General features: G+C 36.6%; 1 protein-coding gene across 8 annotated transcripts in view; it reads right to left on the bottom strand.

Annotated features, from left to right (window-relative positions):
• Nucleotides 1-20,129, bottom strand: part of HECTD1 (HECT domain E3 ubiquitin protein ligase 1) — a 65,212-nt gene that overhangs the window by 3,799 nt on the left and 41,284 nt on the right. For 4 of the 8 annotated variants that reach the window (XM_035902093.1, XM_035902094.1, XM_035902095.1 and 1 more), the window contains exons 24-37: nt 17,813-18,649; nt 14,328-14,549; nt 12,456-12,589; nt 10,421-10,577; nt 9,347-9,569; nt 6,716-6,770; nt 6,290-6,472; nt 5,741-5,951; nt 5,574-5,659; nt 4,338-4,465; nt 2,347-2,548; nt 2,065-2,202; nt 1,212-1,819; nt 60-138 (exon numbers count right to left, since the gene is read on the bottom strand). In XM_035902093.1, coding sequence (XP_035757986.1) covers nt 60-138; nt 1,212-1,819; nt 2,065-2,202; nt 2,347-2,548; nt 4,338-4,465; nt 5,574-5,659; nt 5,741-5,951; nt 6,290-6,472; nt 6,716-6,770; nt 9,347-9,569; nt 10,421-10,577; nt 12,456-12,589; nt 14,328-14,549; nt 17,813-18,649 — 3,263 coding nt within the window. The remainder of the gene's footprint in view (nt 1-59; nt 139-1,211; nt 1,820-2,064; nt 2,203-2,346; nt 2,549-4,337; nt 4,466-5,573; nt 5,660-5,740; nt 5,952-6,289; nt 6,473-6,715; nt 6,771-9,346; nt 9,570-10,420; nt 10,578-12,455; nt 12,590-14,327; nt 14,550-17,812; nt 18,650-20,129) is intronic. The other 4 variants (XM_035902096.1, XM_035902097.1, XM_035902099.1 and 1 more) reach the window with 2 other exon arrangements.

Genomic DNA, 20,129 nt, shown 5'->3' with positions numbered 1-20,129 from the left:
TGCTGAGACAGTAAAAACTTAACTGCTGTTTAAATTGTAACAGTAGGTTGTTGCCTTACCTCATCTTCACCACCTGGCTTGAGATCCACAGCTGTAAACCCATATACTTTGGACGAAGGGCAAAACTGAAAATTTAGACTTCAAAATACAAAGACAGTTACTAATTGCAAACAAGTCTGCTACTGCTTCTGCAAATACACCAGATTTATAAACTGCACCCCGCGCACCCGAGAGCATCTCACCACATTTCAAACCACTGTTTGTGGATCATTTTGCATACACATGAACAACAGTACCACAGTACAGAACTGCAATTAGTAATGGACTACACAGATAATACAGGTTTCAAATCTGTGGTATGCACATGCGTGTACTTGCCCACTATTTATTTGGATTTGATAACCCTTGAAAGCATCATGGAGTTTGATATCTTTAAGTTACCAGTTTCAAAGCTAATCAAACTGTTTAATTCAGTTCACAAACTCAAAAACTCCCTTACAGTTACAGAGCCACTTAAGATATTAGACATTTTGCCCCTTCAATGGTGCTACTTGCTTTCTCTCTGTAACCAGCCATGCTACAGCCCTGCAAGGCCATAGGCAATTACTGGTCTGACTATGCAATCCTTGTGGCACAACATGATTTTGACAAATAACCTACAATGTTAATGGTAGCAAAATTACTGTTGTTTCAAAAGAAATACTTTAAAACTACCAGAGATGACATCCTCATGCTCACACTTTTATGTCTTTAACATTTAGTAAAAGTTAGCAAATGTTCTGTTTAACATGGATTCAAACACTGCACTGCGTGTCTATTAACACAATCTGAAATTTCAATCTGTCCTCTTCAAAAGCTCTCCAAAAAACTTGATAAATTTCATAGTTATCACGGCAAAGTTACTGACCCACACTTTTCTAAAGGTCTTTACAAGTATTTGGGTGTTTCTAGAGAGTCATACGGCATTGCGGCGCAGCCACATTTAAGTTTAAACATTAGGAAACTGAGCAAGTGAGAACAGAAAATCCTCAAACTAAGAAACAAGAACATAGCTACAGATGGCAAACTGGATCTTGCTGCATCTCTAATGATTCCTCCCTGCAACGATACTATTTAAAATGAAGAAATCTTCATTTTTAATTATACGTGTTGACATTTGTCTCTAACACAAGACTGTTTGCATATTTATAAATAAATATGAAAACTCTTACCCCAAATCTTCTATGCTAAGTGGAGGCCCCGAACCTGATGGATTCTTCAGCATTAATTCCTGTAGTTTTGTGTTCTTTTCATCTTCTGACAGACTTTTGTTGCTTAAAATTTGACGCCTTTTAATTGCAAGGTCCTTAATTTCTTTTAGAAACCTAGCTCTATGCGGATTTACTAATTCAAAGTCTTCCCATGTTAAAATTCCATTAAACCAGGCAGGAGGTTTAGGTTTTGGTGGATCAAGAATAAATTCCGATTTGGAGTCTTCTTCCAGACTTCCTACTGACAAGGAATCATGGCCTTCTTCTGTAGAAGCCTCCGACTGACTTTCAGTACAGTGCAAGTCTCTGTCACCCCGTGATTCATATATCAACTTACTCATGTTACTTTTAATGTCCCCCATACACATGAGTTTAAAAAAAGGCTTAGAAATGGGTAAATCCACAAGTCTATTGTCCTGAATGCATTTAGCCAAGAAAATTCCAAGGAAATGAAAGAGTTTTGTTATTCTTTCAAGGTCATCACTATCTTGTGGGAATGGTGCCGTGAAGAGTCCACATGATCTCTGTACATAGTAGCCAGGGGGTTTCAATCCACCACCAATATCAACCTGATTTAAGAGAGACAAAAAAAGTTGACACTGTTAAAGGTGAATCATACCTGTGATGTTTAACTTCCTGTACTCTACTTCTCTGTTAAAAGGAGAACAGGTAGGCAAGCAAGCTCTGGAGCAGAGAGGTCATTCTTGACCACGATGAGTGGCTGCTCACTGATCATGTGTTCTTCCCTTCCCTGATATCTGGCTCATTTTTCTTTTATACAAGTACTCAGTTTAAAATGCAAATTGAAACATACCTGACGAGACTCATCATCTGGAAAGTCATCATCACAAAGCCAAGCTCCCAAATCTGTCCTCTGAAATTCTGCTGCCACCAAGGCATAAAATTCCAAGGTAGGACCCAGGCCCGTTCCTTCCTCCCCTAAAAACTCAACCTAGAAAAACATAAGGAATGTTAACACTGAAAGAGAATACTAGAGAAACGTTCCGTGTTGGTTATGGAACAGGATATTTGATATCCCAGCCAGTCCATTAGAAATAGCTATCTAACCTCGCGCTGCTAGGCAGATAGGCTTTACCTCTAGAACAGATTTTCTGTCTGCATGAATCTGCATGACATTTTCTGCCCATTCCATCAAGGATTCACCTCGTGGAACCTTCACTCTTTCATGTTTGAGGCGTCCAACTCTGAATTCTCCTGGATCATCGCGTCGCACTGTGCTTGTGGTCCTTGTTCGCTCAACAGTGGCTTCACGTCTGTTCTGTAGCCATACAATTGCTCTGGAAAAAAAAAAAAAACCAAACCAGATGTTTAAAACTTTGATGTCTACCAGCATGAAAACTTCAAAGCAGCCACTAATAAAAAGTTACCTTAGGTACTAATTACCTCCTTTTTTTTTTTTTTTTTTTTTTTTTTTTTTTTAAGGGGAGGGCCCAGCCATAACTTCCAATGTAATAGATAGCACCAAGGAAAACATATAGTTCTTGATCTGAATTACCACAGTTTTCGTATTCCAGTGGAACGAACAGAGGGTAGCATTTACTGTAGTACTTTTTAATCACAGATGCTCAAAACTGTTTATAGACACGTTACAACTCCTTTATATACTGCAAGGCAGTTGTACATCGCCCCACTGATACTGACCAAGTTTACAGCAAGATTTACTTACTTAATAGAGAAATGGAGCCAAAGTTGAAGTGTAACCACACACATAAAGATCCGTATCAGTGAAGGAACAACAGCCACCTCTAATAGCAGTACTTACGTTAAGTCAAAGTTCAAAATTCTTGTATGTATTGTCATCTATGCAGCAATAAACTATCTACAAAGTTACTGTCTGTTGGTTGTTTTGCAAGTGTGGTCAAGTGTCAGGACAGACGCAGACAGAGCGTATGCGCCTGTGTGCACACGTGTACACGCAGAGTTCATATACTGCATGTGAGTTTTAAGAACTACTTCCAATATTTTAAGAGCTTAGAAAGCTCTTTACTTACCAAGTAAATACCATGCAATGTTTCCTGAAGGATCTTTTTAAAATCACAACTTTTCTAAAATTTCAAAACAAAAACAAAACAAAAAAGCCCCAAACACACAGGGTCCAGTTTTCTGGACCACTTTTCCATAGAAGTTCATTTTTTCCACATTAAGAAGATTTAAATTGATGTCTTGCAAGACAGTACCTTTTTTTCTCTTTTTCTTTCTTTTTAAATGCCTTGTTTACACACTTTCTACAGCATATTAGACACAAATGGTAATTTTTGCAACTCACTGTCTACACTTCCTCTTTGGAAAAGCAAACCAACCAAGAACACATACAAAAACTAATTCTTCCGTCTCATTACATAAAAGTAAGCTGGAAAAAAGGTTTACACTGTCTACATTCTCTCAAGGTAACCACTGGTGCAATCAAAACATGAAGCATTCCTGGGTAACAGAACACTTTAGGGGGTATGCTTAAATGTTCTAACAACTGTTTTTGTCAGTTTCATTATGCAGCTAACACTAACTTTTGAAATAGCATCTATTTGGTAGATTTTTGTCTATTTTGTTAAGACTTTAGTGAATTAAAAATAAATGAACCAAACCAAACAATCGCCAAACCATTATAGGAACTATAAAAATAAAAGATGCATGCTTTGGTGTAGGTTTACAAAAACATTTAATTTGCTTTTATTTTCAGAATTTTAAAATTTTGTTTCATAGTCCTTTATGCCATGAACTGCAACCCAGTTGAATTACTGCCTGATATGGTAACCTAGCTAGAGGTACACAAAAGCAATTATTCAGCTAAAATTGAAAACCTAAATTTCTTCAAAGGAATTTCCTGAATAATATCAAACAGAAGGTAGGCTACTCATCATAACCCTCTAACACAACGAACAAAAAATTTTTCAAGTGTCCAAAAGTCTTTCTGAAGTTTTCCATCTTCTTCCCTGTTTTCTACTATCTAAAATTTTTTTTGGCAAGTAAAATCTATCTTGTTAGGATAGGTCCTTCTGGGAATTAACAATTAAAAAACCTATATATATATTTAAAAGGAAGCAGTCTTAATTTTATTTTATTTTTTACCTTGATGCTCCAAATGCTGTGCATGTGAAGTACAACTGCCTTGTTTCAAATGGAATTAAGAAAGGACACTTGCTTGTTAGCTGCTCACACCAGTCAGGCAAAGCTCCGCTTGCTAGTGCCAAGGGTTCCTGTGGTTCAACGCAAGGAAAAAAAAAAAAAGAAAAATAGTGTTCTAGTATTAGACTCAGGTTGTCCCAACAAGCTTGTAACTAAGTACATAGACACCCAATACACCCAAGTACAGAGTTTTCACCTGTGTCTAAGCAAGTTTATTCCTTCTCAGCAACTGCTACTTTTTTTTTTTTTTTTTTTTTTTTTTTTTTTTTTAAAGAGCTTCTAGGACTCAAGAGTGGACACAGTGTGCTTTGGCACAAACACACTAAAAGCTGTAGTAAATCTCTGGGATATGTACTACTCAAAGCACCGTGGGGAGATCTCAGTATACAATTACCCGGAGAGACTTACTTCTGAGTTTTGCCCAAAAGTGATTAGAGACTACCTCTGCAATACCAGAAGACACAAGAGAAACTTGGTGGTAGTAAAGATGATCCCCACTAAAATATTACTATATACTACTATAGTCCCTTCTAAAATACAAGTATAATAAAAAGAGACTGCAGAAATTATTACTACAAAGATATTCAGGGTGTCTGAACAGCCTTTAAAAGAACATGAAAAACTGAACTTTTTTTAAATGAATAATTAGGACAACTTGACTGTAATAAAAAAAAACCCCAACACCTCAAAAAGCACACAAGAGTCGAGCAAGAATCTATTTTAAATCTTTGTTAAAGTTTTTCTTTTAACACATCTACTGACCTAATACCAAGAATATATTTTCTAAATGCTGTTTTTGAAAGCTTTATGTGGAATGCATAAACAATAAAATGTCTGTGGACCTTAACACAATTAATTGCCTTTGTTACAATAACATCAGGCAGACATACATACAATACGTGGTAACATAGATGTTTGGTGCAGAAAAAAAATATTCTTCGTAACCAAAAGATACAATTCTATTACCATTTATTTTCTTGATATGTTTTTATTCAGACTAGCCTCTTCTTACAGAATTTACTCATCCGAAATATAAGGAAGTAAGTATCGTATGAAACAATTCAAAAGTCAAAATGGCAAAAAAGCTAATAATTTCAAGCAATCAAAATAAGGAAGAGTATTAATAGAGTCTTAAAAACAATATTACATATCTACATCGTGCATATGTTAATGTAATACCTCAATCTGTTGCAGAATCTTTGTAGTAATTTTTTTGCTTGTGAATTCATCAGGTGGAAAGCTAAACTGAGGATGCTCATCTCCTTCTGAAAAGATCAAGAGAAAATTTTTCCTTTATTTTGTTTTCAATAAAACATGTAAGAAGCTCTGCTAGGTAACTAACTTACCTTCTTGAGAAGTTCGTGCTGTGTAAGGGTCACTGGCAACTATATACAAAATGCGAAGTAACTGCAGAACATCTTCTACTCCACAGGAGTTCTGCCCACTGCCAGCTTTGGCCTGAGGTTGTTCCTTTGCCAAACTAAGGATATCAGAATTCTGAAGAGTAGAAATGGCCCCTTGGCTTAACCCAGATTTTGATCCATGTTCACAAAAATCCTGTAAAAAACCAAATTGTTAAGAATGAAAACTCTGTTACTATCTTCAGGAATGTCCACTCCAATTTAATGATTTGAAAAATCAGAACGGTTACTGTGTTTAACCTCAACACTTAAGTTAATTGTGGATGGTTCAAATCATGATTCAAATGCATTTTAACACGACTCTATTTAACAGAAGACATTAAAAAAAAAGCAGCAAAACCTAAACTTGATATTGGCATGTGAACATTCAACTTTGCTATCCATGTCATATCCCTCCTCCACAAGAATCTTTAAAGCTGCAAAACAAAGCACACAGCCATTCATAATAAAAAAAGTTTGGATGCAGACATATACCTTGTATGCAGCTATGAGCTGGGAACAATTTCTGTTTTTCCTAATACTTTTATTAGTGCCGGTTAATTTCCAGTGGCGCAGGAAAGCTGAGTCTGCATTCTTCTGCAGGTAGGTTATCAAGTCATTCTTTGGTAATTCATCAGTGCCAAGGTACTGCTCCACATGCTCTACTGACCAGCAACCCTACAACAGGAACCACCAAATGTTGGTTTTTCCTGATTGTAAAGTCTTTAAGATTTCTCATGCATTACATATTGTCTTTTTTCAAGGAGCATGCATTTACAAATATACTCACTCATATCCTTTAAGTAATTGAAAACTGTTAGTTTTTTTTAATGTAGCATTTCAAAAACTGCAGTAAGACTTGTTTTGCTTTTGTTTAAACAGCCACAAAAACATACATAAAAGCACAGAAGTAAGTCTTACCATTTTTCCACTTTCTTTCTCTTTATCAGAATCCTTCATTTCTCTGTACATGATTCTAGATATCAAAACAATGAGTTAATATTTCATACTCATAGCACATCCTCTAAATTCTGCAATTATACATTGACTTGTTAGACATCAATGACATTTAGATAGCAGGACGTAAACCAGCAACAGCAGCTGCTCTTTGCTGCACAGAACATCTGGGATACCGTGATGCAGCAGCATTCTTAAACGCATATTTAATTCTCATTATGTCGATATTTGTCTTGCAAAGTATTTAATATACACTTTCTTAAGAGAGATTTGAGTAATCAAACAACCTTCATTACGAAAATTTCCCAAACCAACTTCAGGTTTTTCACTACACATGCCCCAGCTCTTTGAAATTCTGAAGTTCTAGGGTAGTTTACTGTGTATTAACTTGGGAGCTATGCATATTTACAACTATTTCTCATTCTTTCTAGCAGTTCTGTTACAGCATACAATTTTTGACACAAAACAACTCAAAATAGGTGCAATACACAAGCACTGCCAAAATCTGAAATACAAAGTTAAAAAAACCCTGCAACCACCTTACTGCAGTTCTTGCTTTCATATAGGTTAGTCTTCTAGTATGACAGAAGTTACACTGGTGTAGTAAATGGAAAATACACACAATCTATAGTCTTGTAATTTCTGTCTATTACTACAGAGTCAGTAAGGTCAAACTAGGGCAGACAGAATAGCTGAGGCTGGAAGGCACCTCTGGTGTCCTAGTCCAACACCCCTGCTTAAGTGTTATGTTTAAATGGAATTTCCCGTGTTTCAGTTTGAGCCATTTTCTTCTTTTCCTTTCACTTGTCCCAAAAAAAGAAGAGTCTACGCTCTGTCTTCCTTACTTTCTCCCATCGCATATTCATACACATTGGTAAGATCCCACAAGCCTTTTTTTCTCCAGGCTAGACAGTCACAGATCTCTGAGAGTCTCTTTAAGCCCTTTAAGCCATCTTAGTGGCCCTTTGCTAGACTCACTCCAGTGCCCATGCCTCTCTTGTACTGAGGAGCCCTGAACTGGACATTGCACTCCAGATGTGTCTCACCAGCGCTGAGCTTAGGTGGAAGATCACCTTCTGCCTTCCTAATACCGCTCAGGATGCTGCTGATCTTCTTTGCTGCCAGGGTGCATAGCTGGCTTGCATTCAACTTTATGTCCACCAGGACCCTTAGAACCTTTCCTGGCAGGCTGCTTTCCAGCCAGTTGGGCCCCAGCCTGTACTGGCAGTTATTTCTCTTCAGCTGCTAGACTTTGCATTTCCCTTTGTGTTTCTGTCTCCCCATTTCTCCCGCCTGATGAGGTGTCTCAGAATGGCAGCACAACTATCTGCTGCAACAATGACTCCTCCCATTTTTGTTTTTTTCTTTTGCAAGCTTGCTGAAGGTCTGGTCTGTCCCATCATGTTCATTAATGCACATGTTAAACAGTACTGGACCCAGTATCGACCCTTGGGGTACACCACCAACGACTGGCCTTCAGCTGGACTTCATACCACATTCACAACCATCTGAACCTGGCAGTTTTCAGTAACTATCTAGTCCATACTCTATTAGTTTGTCAACGAGGTAGAAAGTGTTGAAAGCCTTGCTAAAGTCAAAGAAAATAACATCTGCTGCTTTCTCCTCATCCACTGACCTAGTCATCTTATCACAGAAGGCAATCAGATTGGTCAAGAGTGATTTCATAAATCCATTGCCACCTACTCCTAATCACCTTCTTATCCTTCATTATTTGAAAATGGTTCCCAGGATTACTTCCATCACCTTTCCGGGGATGAAGTAGAGGGTGACCAGCCTGTAGTTGCCTAAGTCTTTCTTGCCCTTCTGGGGCATAGGAGCAACACTTGGTTTCTTCCAGTCCTCAGAAGTGTCTCTCAAACACCATGAATTTTCCAAGATAATCAAGAGTGGCCAGCTCTTGTGGGTGCATCCCACTGGATCCCATGGACTGGTATGTCCTGTTTCTTTAAGTGTTCCCTAACTTTCTGCCCTTCACATCCCTCACTAGATTCAACCCCAGATGGGCTTTGGCTTTCCTAACTTCGTACATTCACCTTGGGACAATGTCTCTGCATTCCCCCTGGGTCACCTGACCCTTCTTCCACCTCTTGCGTGCTTCCTTTTTATGTTTTGAGTTCTGCTGGGAGTTTGTTGTTCATCCATGCACGTCCTCCTACTGCCTCTGCCTGACTTCCCACACATTGGGATGGACTGGTCTTGAGCCTGGAGGAAGCGATCCTTGAAAAATCAATCACCTCTCCTGGATGTCTCTCCTCTCTCTATGACTATATCCTCATGGGATTCTTCCAAGCAGATGCCTAAGATGACCAAATTCTACTCTCTTGGTCAACTGCTTGACTTGTGAAATATTATAGACAAGTCACAGCTGAGCATTAGACGTTATGACTTTTTTTGTTTTTAGTCACAGCACTAACTTTAAAACCAGTAAGTACACCCTGACATAAATGCAAGAAAAAACTTATTTTAGCATTGCTTCCTACAGAGGAGGAGAAAAAAAAACTTAACATTGTTTCACACCGGTTTCCTAATCGGTCACAGCGTTCTCTATACAGAATAATAAATTTATGAGCTTACGTGTATGTTGGCTCCCAAATACGTCTAAGTTTGTCAGATTTCACATTGCCATTACAGGAAAGCTGTAACAATTTCTGTACATAGTAAAAGATGGTAGATCGAAAGTTTGTTAAGGGCAGTTCTACTTCTCGAGTTGTTCCAAGACCTGAAACTTTCAAGGTAAGTGCTAAACGTGGTGAAGGCATGCACTCAACCTCTTCCAAGAGTTCTGAATGAGGTGTACCTGCACATGAAAAATAATTTGAGAAGCTGTTAATACAAAATACATAATGCATGACAAGTTAGCTTAAACATTAATAAAGTGGCCCAGTAAGGAAGTGTGAAGACTTCCTGCATACATGCCAAAAAGATGATACAGAGTTCTAACTATGAACTTATTATATCTAAGAGCTGCAATTGCAGCACTTCTCTAAGCAAGTAAAGCTAACAGGAATTTTTGAAATCTCTGTTGATCCTTATATCTTGGTAACATCCTCTTCAATATTATCACAGCACATGCATTCTTCTTTTCATACACAGTATCTTCCTGTTGTGTTAACTCCTTTCAGTTCATCAAAATCAACAACAGCTCGCTTTCACATAAGCTAAACCTACATCTTCCTTTCTGTAATGAACATTGACTACACCCACATTGCTAAACAAGAATGAACTAAGGAGCAAGATCAGGTGCTATGCTGCTGGTCATACAGACTGCTCAATTACTGTACTAGCTTTCCCCTTGCATCTGCTTTGGACTGTTGCAACAAGAACTCTCCAATCAAAGCTACCCTCGCTAGCTCAACACGCAGATTATTCCCTGGAGGTGGAACCAGACATAGCAAGAGATTTATCACTAATCCGAGTTAAATTAATGAGTACGCTTATTTTACACTGCATTTAATTTACTTTTCCCTTGGTAATGCTTGGACCTGCAGAGGTAGATGAAACTCTTACTCGAACAGAGAAAAACCACACAGCCGCAGAAGCATGTTGTACTGGTTAATAGTGGTAAGATCCTCAAAGCTCACTGGGCCTTTAACAGTAAGTCTCCACCCTAAAGCCAGATCAAGTATCACAACTGTCTTGTCAGCATACCCGGTGGAGGGATTTCTAGGTCAGTTGTCTGTTGAACATTAGTACGACCAGGTCTTGGATCAAAAGCAGGAACCAGAGCAGAAAACTGCCGTTTCAATACATAATCATCATCCCATGTTCTTCTACGGCCTCCTTTGGTTTCATACTCCTCCTCTTCCTAAAAAAAAAAAAAAGGTAGTCGTTTTTTAGAGTCTGCTACAAAGAATCATTTGATCAAAAATTTAACATGGAATAACGCAGTCACGTAAATTAAAACTGACACAAAATATATCAAAGCTAGCACATAACAAAGTTACATTTAACTGGTCAAGCAGGAATCAAGAGAATTATTACAACCACAGACGTACAGAATCAACATAAATGGGCTAACCTTACAACAGTTATATTTACAATTTCTGGAAAGAATGAAACTTTCCATGAAGCACCAGAACATAGGGAAATACAGAGTACCATAAACCAGCAAACTTGGTGTAGCTATTTTGTGTATTCCACAAACTTTGGAATACCGAAGATTCAAATGAATCAACGGTGTCAAAATAAACACACTAACTTATCTGAAACCAAGTAGTATTTTTTTGAAAGTGTATACATATGTTGATATACAATGTATACAAGTTTTATTCAGAGATTAAATCAAATACCAAAATACTGGAACTAAGATGGTGGGAAGAAATCTAATTTTCAGTAAGCCTTAGCAACTATTAATTGCTTATGACTTTTCTACAAGTTTTTCATCTGTTCAATTCCTCATTGAGAAGAATTACATAGTATATCAGAGGGAACAGGACTGGAACCCAAGAAAGGAAAATTTTCTTTTCCAGATCTGATTCTTGCTGTGGAATCTTAAGCAAAGACTAACTGAGCTATTTCTGCTTCTTCCCATGAACAACAATAGTAACTCCATTTAATAATTTCTGAAAAGCAACTATCTACAAACTACGGTTGTTATTTGCACTGTAGAGCCATGTAAGCAGTACTGGCTTTTCCATTCCTAACTTCCTCTCTTTGTGTAGTGTATTTGAGTTTCTATTAAAAGCATAATCACAGTACGTTAAAGTGCCAAATACTTTGGTTCAAATGACAGAAAGTTGTGCATATTAATCACAAGAGGAAGTATCTTTTTTTATTCCATAAAACAATATTTACTTTTACATAATAAACATTAAACTGTCATCAGTGAAGTCTTATATTTTTCCTCCTAGACCTTGCAATATCTATTCTGATCACTATGATGGTAGTAGAAGACCAAGCATTCATCATACCGCTAAACAACAACGAAATGAAAAGCCAGAACTCACAATACTGTAGGCAAGACCCATATGGACTAACCTGCTGGGTTTTGTTGGTTTTTTGTTGTTTTATTTTTTAAAGAGAGATTTCCTCTAGCATACTTAAATTAGTACAGTTTGCTTCACACAGGCCTACAGTTAAACACATCCCAGAACTGTATCACTACAAAATTCAGCAGCCTACCCACAAAGTTATACCATTTCATCAGCCAGTGAACTAGTGATCCATCATTTCTACTGTCTGTCAACTTGTTCCCAGGCTGTTTTTAAGATGTTAATTTTGACCTATAAGGTCTCAGGGTGTGCTGGTGTTCAAAACCACTTTCCTCTGGAATAAATGATGAAGGTGGTACAATCAAATTTGTACAGGAAGGGGACTGCCCTGTTAGCTGTCCTGTCTAGTGAGGCCTTCCAATTTTACCACACACATTTGAATGCGTAAGAAAATAGCTTTCTGAATACTCAAAATATATGCAAGAATGGGGAAAAAGGACAATGAACTGTCTTCGTAAAGTAGTATTCAGTTTGCAACCCATGAAGAATATAACTTTATTTTAACACTAGCGTTTCATTTAGAGTCTTCATGGATAGGTACTCCAAACTAGTAGTCCTAAGTCTAAATGCATTTGTTTTAATTAATGGGAAGAGTATAGCTAGGATCCCATAATGCAAAAAAACCCCCAAACCTGTGGATTTTTAATGCATGTTAGTCAATTAAGATATCACCTATGTTAACGATACTATACCATAACTTCCTCATATTCTTGATCTTCTTGGTTATCATCTTCATTTTCATCATCTTCTTCATCTGGTTCAGGTAGATCCTCATCATCATCTAACTCTGCCAACAGAGTACTAGCTCGGCAGCTATCAAGAAAATCTATAATACATATATACATATTTACATACGGAACAAAAGACAAGAATAACTTTTAAAGCAAAATTTTGAAGATTAAAGAACAGGAGCATTAGGAAGAATGAAAAAAACATATCTCACTTAAACAAGAAAAAGAGAGAATGAAAACATTGCTTATGGCATAGTAAGATTAAAAGCTGTAATAAAAGCATACACCTAACAAAAAGTCCAGGGGTCTAGTCAACAGCATAACTAACAAAAGAAGCAGCTAACATTTGTGCAATTAAGAGTGATCAGCAAGAGCGATCAGTTTCTCATTTGCTTATATCAAACATTTTACAGTTACACTTATTTTAAATTACAAAAGAACACAAAAAATGGCACACAAATGTATACTGTCTGATTCTACGTTTAATTTTAAGGACAGGTTAGTGATGCAATCCCATTGAGAATGGGTGCCTTAGACCTCAAATTACAATGCAAAGGACATTTAAAATAAACACCTAAGAGTGGTATGTCTAAATATTCAATTGCTAATTAATTTCTGTAACAAGAAACTGAAGATAGATATGAAGTTCAATTTTGCCCACCTGGACTTAAAAACCAACCCTCAAAACCAGAAGAAAGTTCATAGCAATCCAAGGTGGACTGGGATGAATCTTTGAACATTTTTCTATCCATAAACAAACTATGTATACCACCCAAACACCCTTTGAACGGTTGTTGGTGCCCCAACAGAAACTTTAAGGTAACTCTGTTTGCCCCGTTCTTTATGATATGTTTTAAGACTTGTCACTCAAAGTCCTGACTTAAAAATTAAAAGGATAAAGGGAGATGGCATATGCAGATATCTTAATAGACTGCCTCCAAGCAGCTCAATTCCAATATCCATTGAAATTACCAGATTTTTTTTCAAGCAATTTCAATAGGCTGTAAGAGAGGCAAAATATAACATAATCTTAATCTAATCAAAGTTTAAACAAGTCAAGCATCTTTTCTTTCAAGAACAATCCAATAAACTTTACATTAGGAAGTATTTTCCCATATCTAGCCCAGGTTTTTCTTGATTTTATTTCACCAACTTAATTCCTAGATATTATCAACCTAGTTAACTACAATCTTGTTTCACAATTCTCATATCCTGCAAATAAACTTCTGTCCTAATGTCTGTTTCTAGTGTATGGTGCCCACATAATTCTGGATTGTGTTCCTGAAATCATATAATTCCATTTTCTGTGTCATTTTTATTTCTGGGTTCTTTTCAATTTTTTTGCAGTTACTATTTGTTATTGAGATACCTGGAACCTCATATACTATTTTAAGTGTATAATGTGCCTACTGGTGGATGCTTTTCAATCACTGAATAATACAGGGTACCTCACACTGAACATGTAGCATGCCTGTGTAACACAATGAGAAATAACATTTTGATTTTAATTAGAGGTTCATATGCAAACTACATTAGATACTAAACTCATTTGATTAAGGAAAAGATTAAATGCCTAAATAAACTATACCAGAAATGATAATAATAATGTGGGGTAGAAACTGCTCAAAATAAAGACTTGAAAACATAAGGAAATACTACTATGTTTACATTACTTTACTTAACTGCCTTACAGAACTAGTAACATATGAACAGCTCAACTTTCAAATACTTTTAAGTAAATAAACTACTACATGAGAAAAATCATAACAATGGGAGAAAAGGAAAGATCATTAATGGGAAGTCTGCTTATGTTCATTTAAAAATGAAACTTACCATATAAAGAATATTCTGCCTCCTGACCTGTATCGCTCTCACTAGATGTTGATGTTAGGCTAGTAGTTAGAGTATTACTAAGCGACTGACCAACAGATAAAACTGTAGTTGCTGTAGCTACATTGCTGCTGCTAGTAACACTGGATGTAGACATGGTCACTGTTGATGTGGTACCAGTTGTAGTCAGATTAGGAAAACTTTGGGCACCCATAAGAGGAGAAGCTATAGATAAAGATATGGTAAGATAAAATAAATGATTTGATGACTTGAAGAGTACAATTTACATGCATGAGCCCTGTGTTGAAAAATATATTTGGGGTTGAAAACTTATCAGATGTAATGTGTTATTTTACAATAAATAACAATAGACTAAAGGGGAAGGGTTTCCCAGTGCAAAAGTGCACCCTACAATGCAGATGCTCACTTCTGAGCGTATTTCCTTGCATACATTTAAACCAAATAATTTCATTAAATAAATCCCCAAATCCCCTTGTAAATCTGAAATTAATTCATTTCATTTTCAACAATACAAAAAGTATTTCTGAAATCTGTTATTCCAACACTTTGTGTCTGTCTTTAAGCCTAAAATGTAATTTAACCTCTAAACAGCAATACAATTAAAATTATACAGGGAAAACAGTTTAACTAGATACAAATGAATTGAGAACAGAACATAACAAGACAAATGTGAAACTTGTGATTTTTGTGCATTTTCTAAAGTTCTTAAAGCAGCTCTGACTTATCTTTCACATAACTATTAGCGCATATGTTCACGATGGGCAACAAGCCTGAGTTGGCAATACTGCAAAACATGTGACTAACTACCTTACTTATGTTCGAGGATTTATACAAATAATTTTCAGAATAAGAAACCAACAACTAATAAGCTACCTTACTGCACATTCAAATAAACCACAGCAAATGCTTTTTAGTTAAAAACTAAACAAGGCTGAATTCACTGTAAACTCGACAGAAAGAATTTCATGTAGTGTACATAACTGACTGTACGTTATACCTATGTGCAACTACACATTTACATCCAAATCTTCAAAACATTTTCTCACATGCTTATCTTCAAACACAGGAAGTCAATCGCACATTTGCATGTGCAAATTTGAGGGGTCACCTATACTTAAATTTAAACGCTATGTTTTTCTACCTACCTTTTCTAAAATTAATCAAATGCAAGTTTTGCCATTTTGAAGTAAACATTTTCATTATTGCAGCTTATGTAAACCGAGGCACTGCTTTCTTAAGAAAAAATTAATCTAAATTCTGAATTTCAAATTATTATTATTATTATCAAGGTTTTCAAAGGTTGCTACACTTGAAGGAAGATACAACACAACAAAGATTCTTCCCCTAAGTGCATTTGGTAGTTTTCTGAGAAAATAAATGTTACGCTTTCTATTTTTGTTGTTTGTCAGATACTCCTTTCCTTTTTTTTTTTCCTTAGGAACATAAGCAACAGTTTGTAAATAAAAACATAGAAATGCAAACAAAACAAATCAGCAAAGGTGACTGAAGCAGGTGTAGGGCTTGAAATTATTTCTATGCATGGGGAGGGAGAAAGTGGAATTTAAATTTAGGGTTGTTAATAAGCCTATGCTAATCTCTGTGAAAACATGGAAATTTTCCAGTCCAAAGGGTTTTTCTTTTGTTGTTCAAGAACTTGAAAATAAGGTGTTCAGTATTCATATCTTCCATCCACTTCTAATTAATAACAGCATACTCTTTGCTGTTACAATAAACAGAAAAAGCCATTAAGCATCAGCATTTCATTTGCTCTGAATTCAAGAACAAATTGAAACTGGCTACCCTAGACACCACTTAACTCCTGGCAAATACTGATGTTTTAAAATGCAACCACTACACAAAAAGACTTCTATCACTAATCATCATGTCAGACTCGACTTCTTTGGGAGTAGGGGTGTGGTGTGGTTTTAGTACTGGACAGGCCAAAGGAAAAAAAAAAGTCCAAGCTTTTTACAAAGCTCTAATATAACTTTGGTGAGATTGCTCAAATATAGTCTCTGGTCTCTTTTTCAGGCACAAGTTCTTGCTTACAGTTTCTATTTGTATAAAATGTATAAAACAAAATAATTCCTACATGACGGATAATTTTAAAGTATTAATATATTTTAATATTAAATCCAATTTTTAATTTGCCACATTCTTATTTCCAACTTCAGTACTGTATGATATCAAATCTTCATGAAATCTGTTTAACATGCTGTTGAAATATCTTACTATGTTTTTCAAAGGTGCTTGCTCTCTCCACCCAGCACAAAACTGCTTCAGAACCAGAGGCACTGACTATCTGCCTAAAAGGGTATGAATTACTGGAAATCTTCCCTTGGGTATCTTATTTACATTTTTAATGCAGGCTGCAAACATTTCCCCCTCCCGTATCACAATATGAATGTTAAGAATACATTTTAAAAAAATTTCCCCAACAAAAAAGAAAACATTACTAAAAAAATTTAGAAATGCTAAAAGCAAACACCACATTTTTAAATAAGGAAGCACAGGAGTGCTAGAAAAGCATGAAAGCTTAATGAGATACTGACTGCTGCTTCCTGGCTTGGGTAATCTTACTTTTTCTAACTCGCCTACCTCATGAAACGCAGCTCTCCAGTTAAAACACTATCACCATCACTGAACAAAATAGCTAACAAGGCTGGTTGAGTAACAACTCTGGATGGGAGCATTCTGAAAATTAAGAAGAGTTTACTCACTCACAACAAGCAGGTTTACCATTTACCCGCTAATACCTTGATCCTACATATAATCTGAGAACATGCAAATGTTAAAGCATGTACATAATCCCATTTATATCACTGTTAACCACAAACTTCCTTACACTTAATATGCCTGAACAGTTTGCCAAATCTAAGCCTTAATGACCATACCATCTTCAGAAAACACACACATTATTAGAGTACTGTCAGTTATTCAGCCTGACAGAATGCAGGAATCTACTAAAATTTCATCATACTGCAGTTTACTGTTTTCTTTCTACTGTGTTCTTAGTTCCTAAGCTCAGAAACTTCACAATGCGCACAAACTGCCTTTCCTGAAGAAAATGGAAAAAATAACGGGAATAGGCAGATACAAGGTCGGTATGCAAAATCTACACTGATCAGAATGCAAGAGTACCCCAGATTAGCTACTGTTGCTAGTCTTCCAGCCTCTTGATCTAAACCATACCTTCTCTCTCTTCCTACACATGTAATAGACATAAAATTCAAATTATTTTCTATTTGATGGGTACCACAGTATAATCTGACACCACAAGGCAATGTAACACCTTCCAGCTGACATGAACTCTGTGAGCTCTTCACCCGTTCTACAGATACACACAAGGTCAAGGCTGCTCTAAATTCATTTCTCTATTAGGCCAAGAGAATCCAAACTTCTTTAAGTCTACTGGAAGCCAAAGAAACAACAAAAGCTTCAACTACAAATAAACGTAGCTTACTTACTTGCAGTACTCATGACATTTCTTCCCAAAGTATTAGTATTGTTATCACTGCTACTTCTGCTTAAATTCATGTTGTTTGTGGCATTGGTACGTGCTATGTTTGCCACTCTTCGTACAAAGGACTCCAGGCTGGAAGTTTCTCGAGATGATAAGTTAGGAACGCTTGCACTGGAGCTCATCGGTGCCCCAGCAGCCAACAAAGAACTGACTGACAGTCTGTTACTTGCTGAAGAGCTCAGAGGTCGTTGGGAAGCTGCTTCTTTATTAGTCAGTTCGGAGACTGAACTCACGTCAGGAGAGCTTACACTAACAATTCCCATGGATATAGCACTGGACTCCCCAGGAGTGCGTATTGAGTTATCAGGACCTAACTTCCTCTCTGCATTTTCGTTTCCCATGTCCGCTGTTAAGGTGCTGGTGCTTGCACTGGAAGATGACCCTACGTCAGCCTGAGGCACACTATCAGCGGAAGACAGAACAACAATTGGTTCATGGACGTCAGTGCCTGAAACTATATTTTGCTCCATTACACTTTCTGATCTCCGCTCCATTTTGGTCGAACCCAAGCTGATGTCGCTGCTACTGGCCACGCTACACACAGAACTGCTGCTTCCTTTTCTACTTGAGGAGCCTGCAGCAGCAGTCGTCTTGTCTGGACAGTTGTTTTTCACCAAGCTGCTCCATGACTGCGTTGTGCCTGAAACAGTGGATGAAACAGGTTTGGGTGATGCCGCTGAATCAGGGTCGTACCCTGGTGCAAGCTTGAGGTCAAACTTTCCTTCTGCGCCCATACGGTAAGAGTTAGAGCCACCAGCATCCCAGGTGACATCAATCCAGCCTGGAAAGGGACAGGAGTTTGTGAGATCCAGCAGAAAGCAGACAGGAGCGTGTCAGACAGTAGCTCCACAACGTGGGATCAGCTTCTCATAAGGGCTGCTATGTCTGAATTAATAAAATCACTAAATAACCCTTAATGCCAATTAAAAAGGAAGTGTTTAAATCTGAACAATTTGGTATTTTAAAGTGTTGTTAACATGGAGGCAGCAAGCATGATCAGCCTCTGTCTTCAGGGTCCCAAAATCCGGCCAAAAGTAAAGTTTCCTTCATGAAGGAACCTGACCTACTAGGATCTCTCAAAATTTATTATTAGATTATCTAATAACAGAAATGTGTATTAAAATATATAATCATAACTTTATTAATATCTGTCAAGAAATTATAATTCTTGCAAGGACATTCTATAAGGTTTTCTTTGTTGGATGCTTGTGGATAAGCAGATTTACCAAATAGAAGAGATTTTATGAAACTGATTAGTTTGGGATTTCTTATTCTTGCCCTATAAAGTGAAAAAATTAGTTTACTGATACTCAGATTTTTAGTTCAAGAACTTACACAGACTTAAACATTTCTTATTCATAGGAAGAGTCTTATGGCAGTTAGGTAAGGACTAATTCAAGTAAGATTTCGGGGTTGCAAAAAGAGTATGTTTCATAGAATGAAACTTTATACTGGGACTGAAACAACACTGAAAAGAGATGCTACTCTTCAATTAATTCATTAAATAGTTAGAGTACCAGTATTTTTTAAACAGTTAAGAGTAATAAATCTGCAATAATGAGGGTAGCATGCAAAAATTTAGCTAACTAGGACAGAAACAGGGGCAAAACAATTTATTTTTTCTTGTCTAAGTATGTACCACAATCTCAGAGTTACCTAAAAAAAAATCCTTCTAGTATTTATTGTATGTTAACTATAACAAAAGTTGGTGTCACTATGTTAATTGATACACATTTTCTTGAAAAATAAAATCTCTAAAGCTCAGTCATCTTCTGTAACCTCAGACAGAAACTGAAAACAAGATGTCAGGTCCAGATGTACACATGTATTTTTCTTTAATAAAACAGAAGAGTAATTTGAAGTAAAATATTCTTTTTAGTACTGTCGGGTGCATTTTTACCTTATAACTATCCAAAAGTCATCCCTTCTAGACCAAAAGAGAAGATCACAGGCAATTTTCTATTTAGAAATATCACTGGAGGAAGAGTATTTAAAAATGGATAAAGTTTTCAGATATGATAACTAGACATCTCATCCCCACATAAGCAGGTTTAGATCACGTTATTCCTGTATAATTTTATTCCATCTTCATGAGCTATAATCTGAGTGGCTTCACGTCACTAAACCTTTGAAGGGTAAAGTTGTGAAGCAAGTCTGACATTTTTTCCCTTCTACACTTTATTTGCCTTTCTTATCAAATAAAAAAGTAGTAAGTTCCATACTGTAGTTAAACAGTATCATTTCTCCCCTTTATGAACATC

This window comes from Egretta garzetta, unplaced genomic scaffold (assembly GCF_000687185.1).
Source record: "Egretta garzetta isolate BGI_Z169 unplaced genomic scaffold, ASM68718v1 scaffold79, whole genome shotgun sequence".
Lineage (NCBI taxonomy): Eukaryota > Metazoa > Chordata > Aves > Pelecaniformes > Ardeidae > Egretta > Egretta garzetta.
Note: the sequence above shows the minus strand (reverse complement) of the source record. Positions and strands in the feature narration are given on the sequence as shown.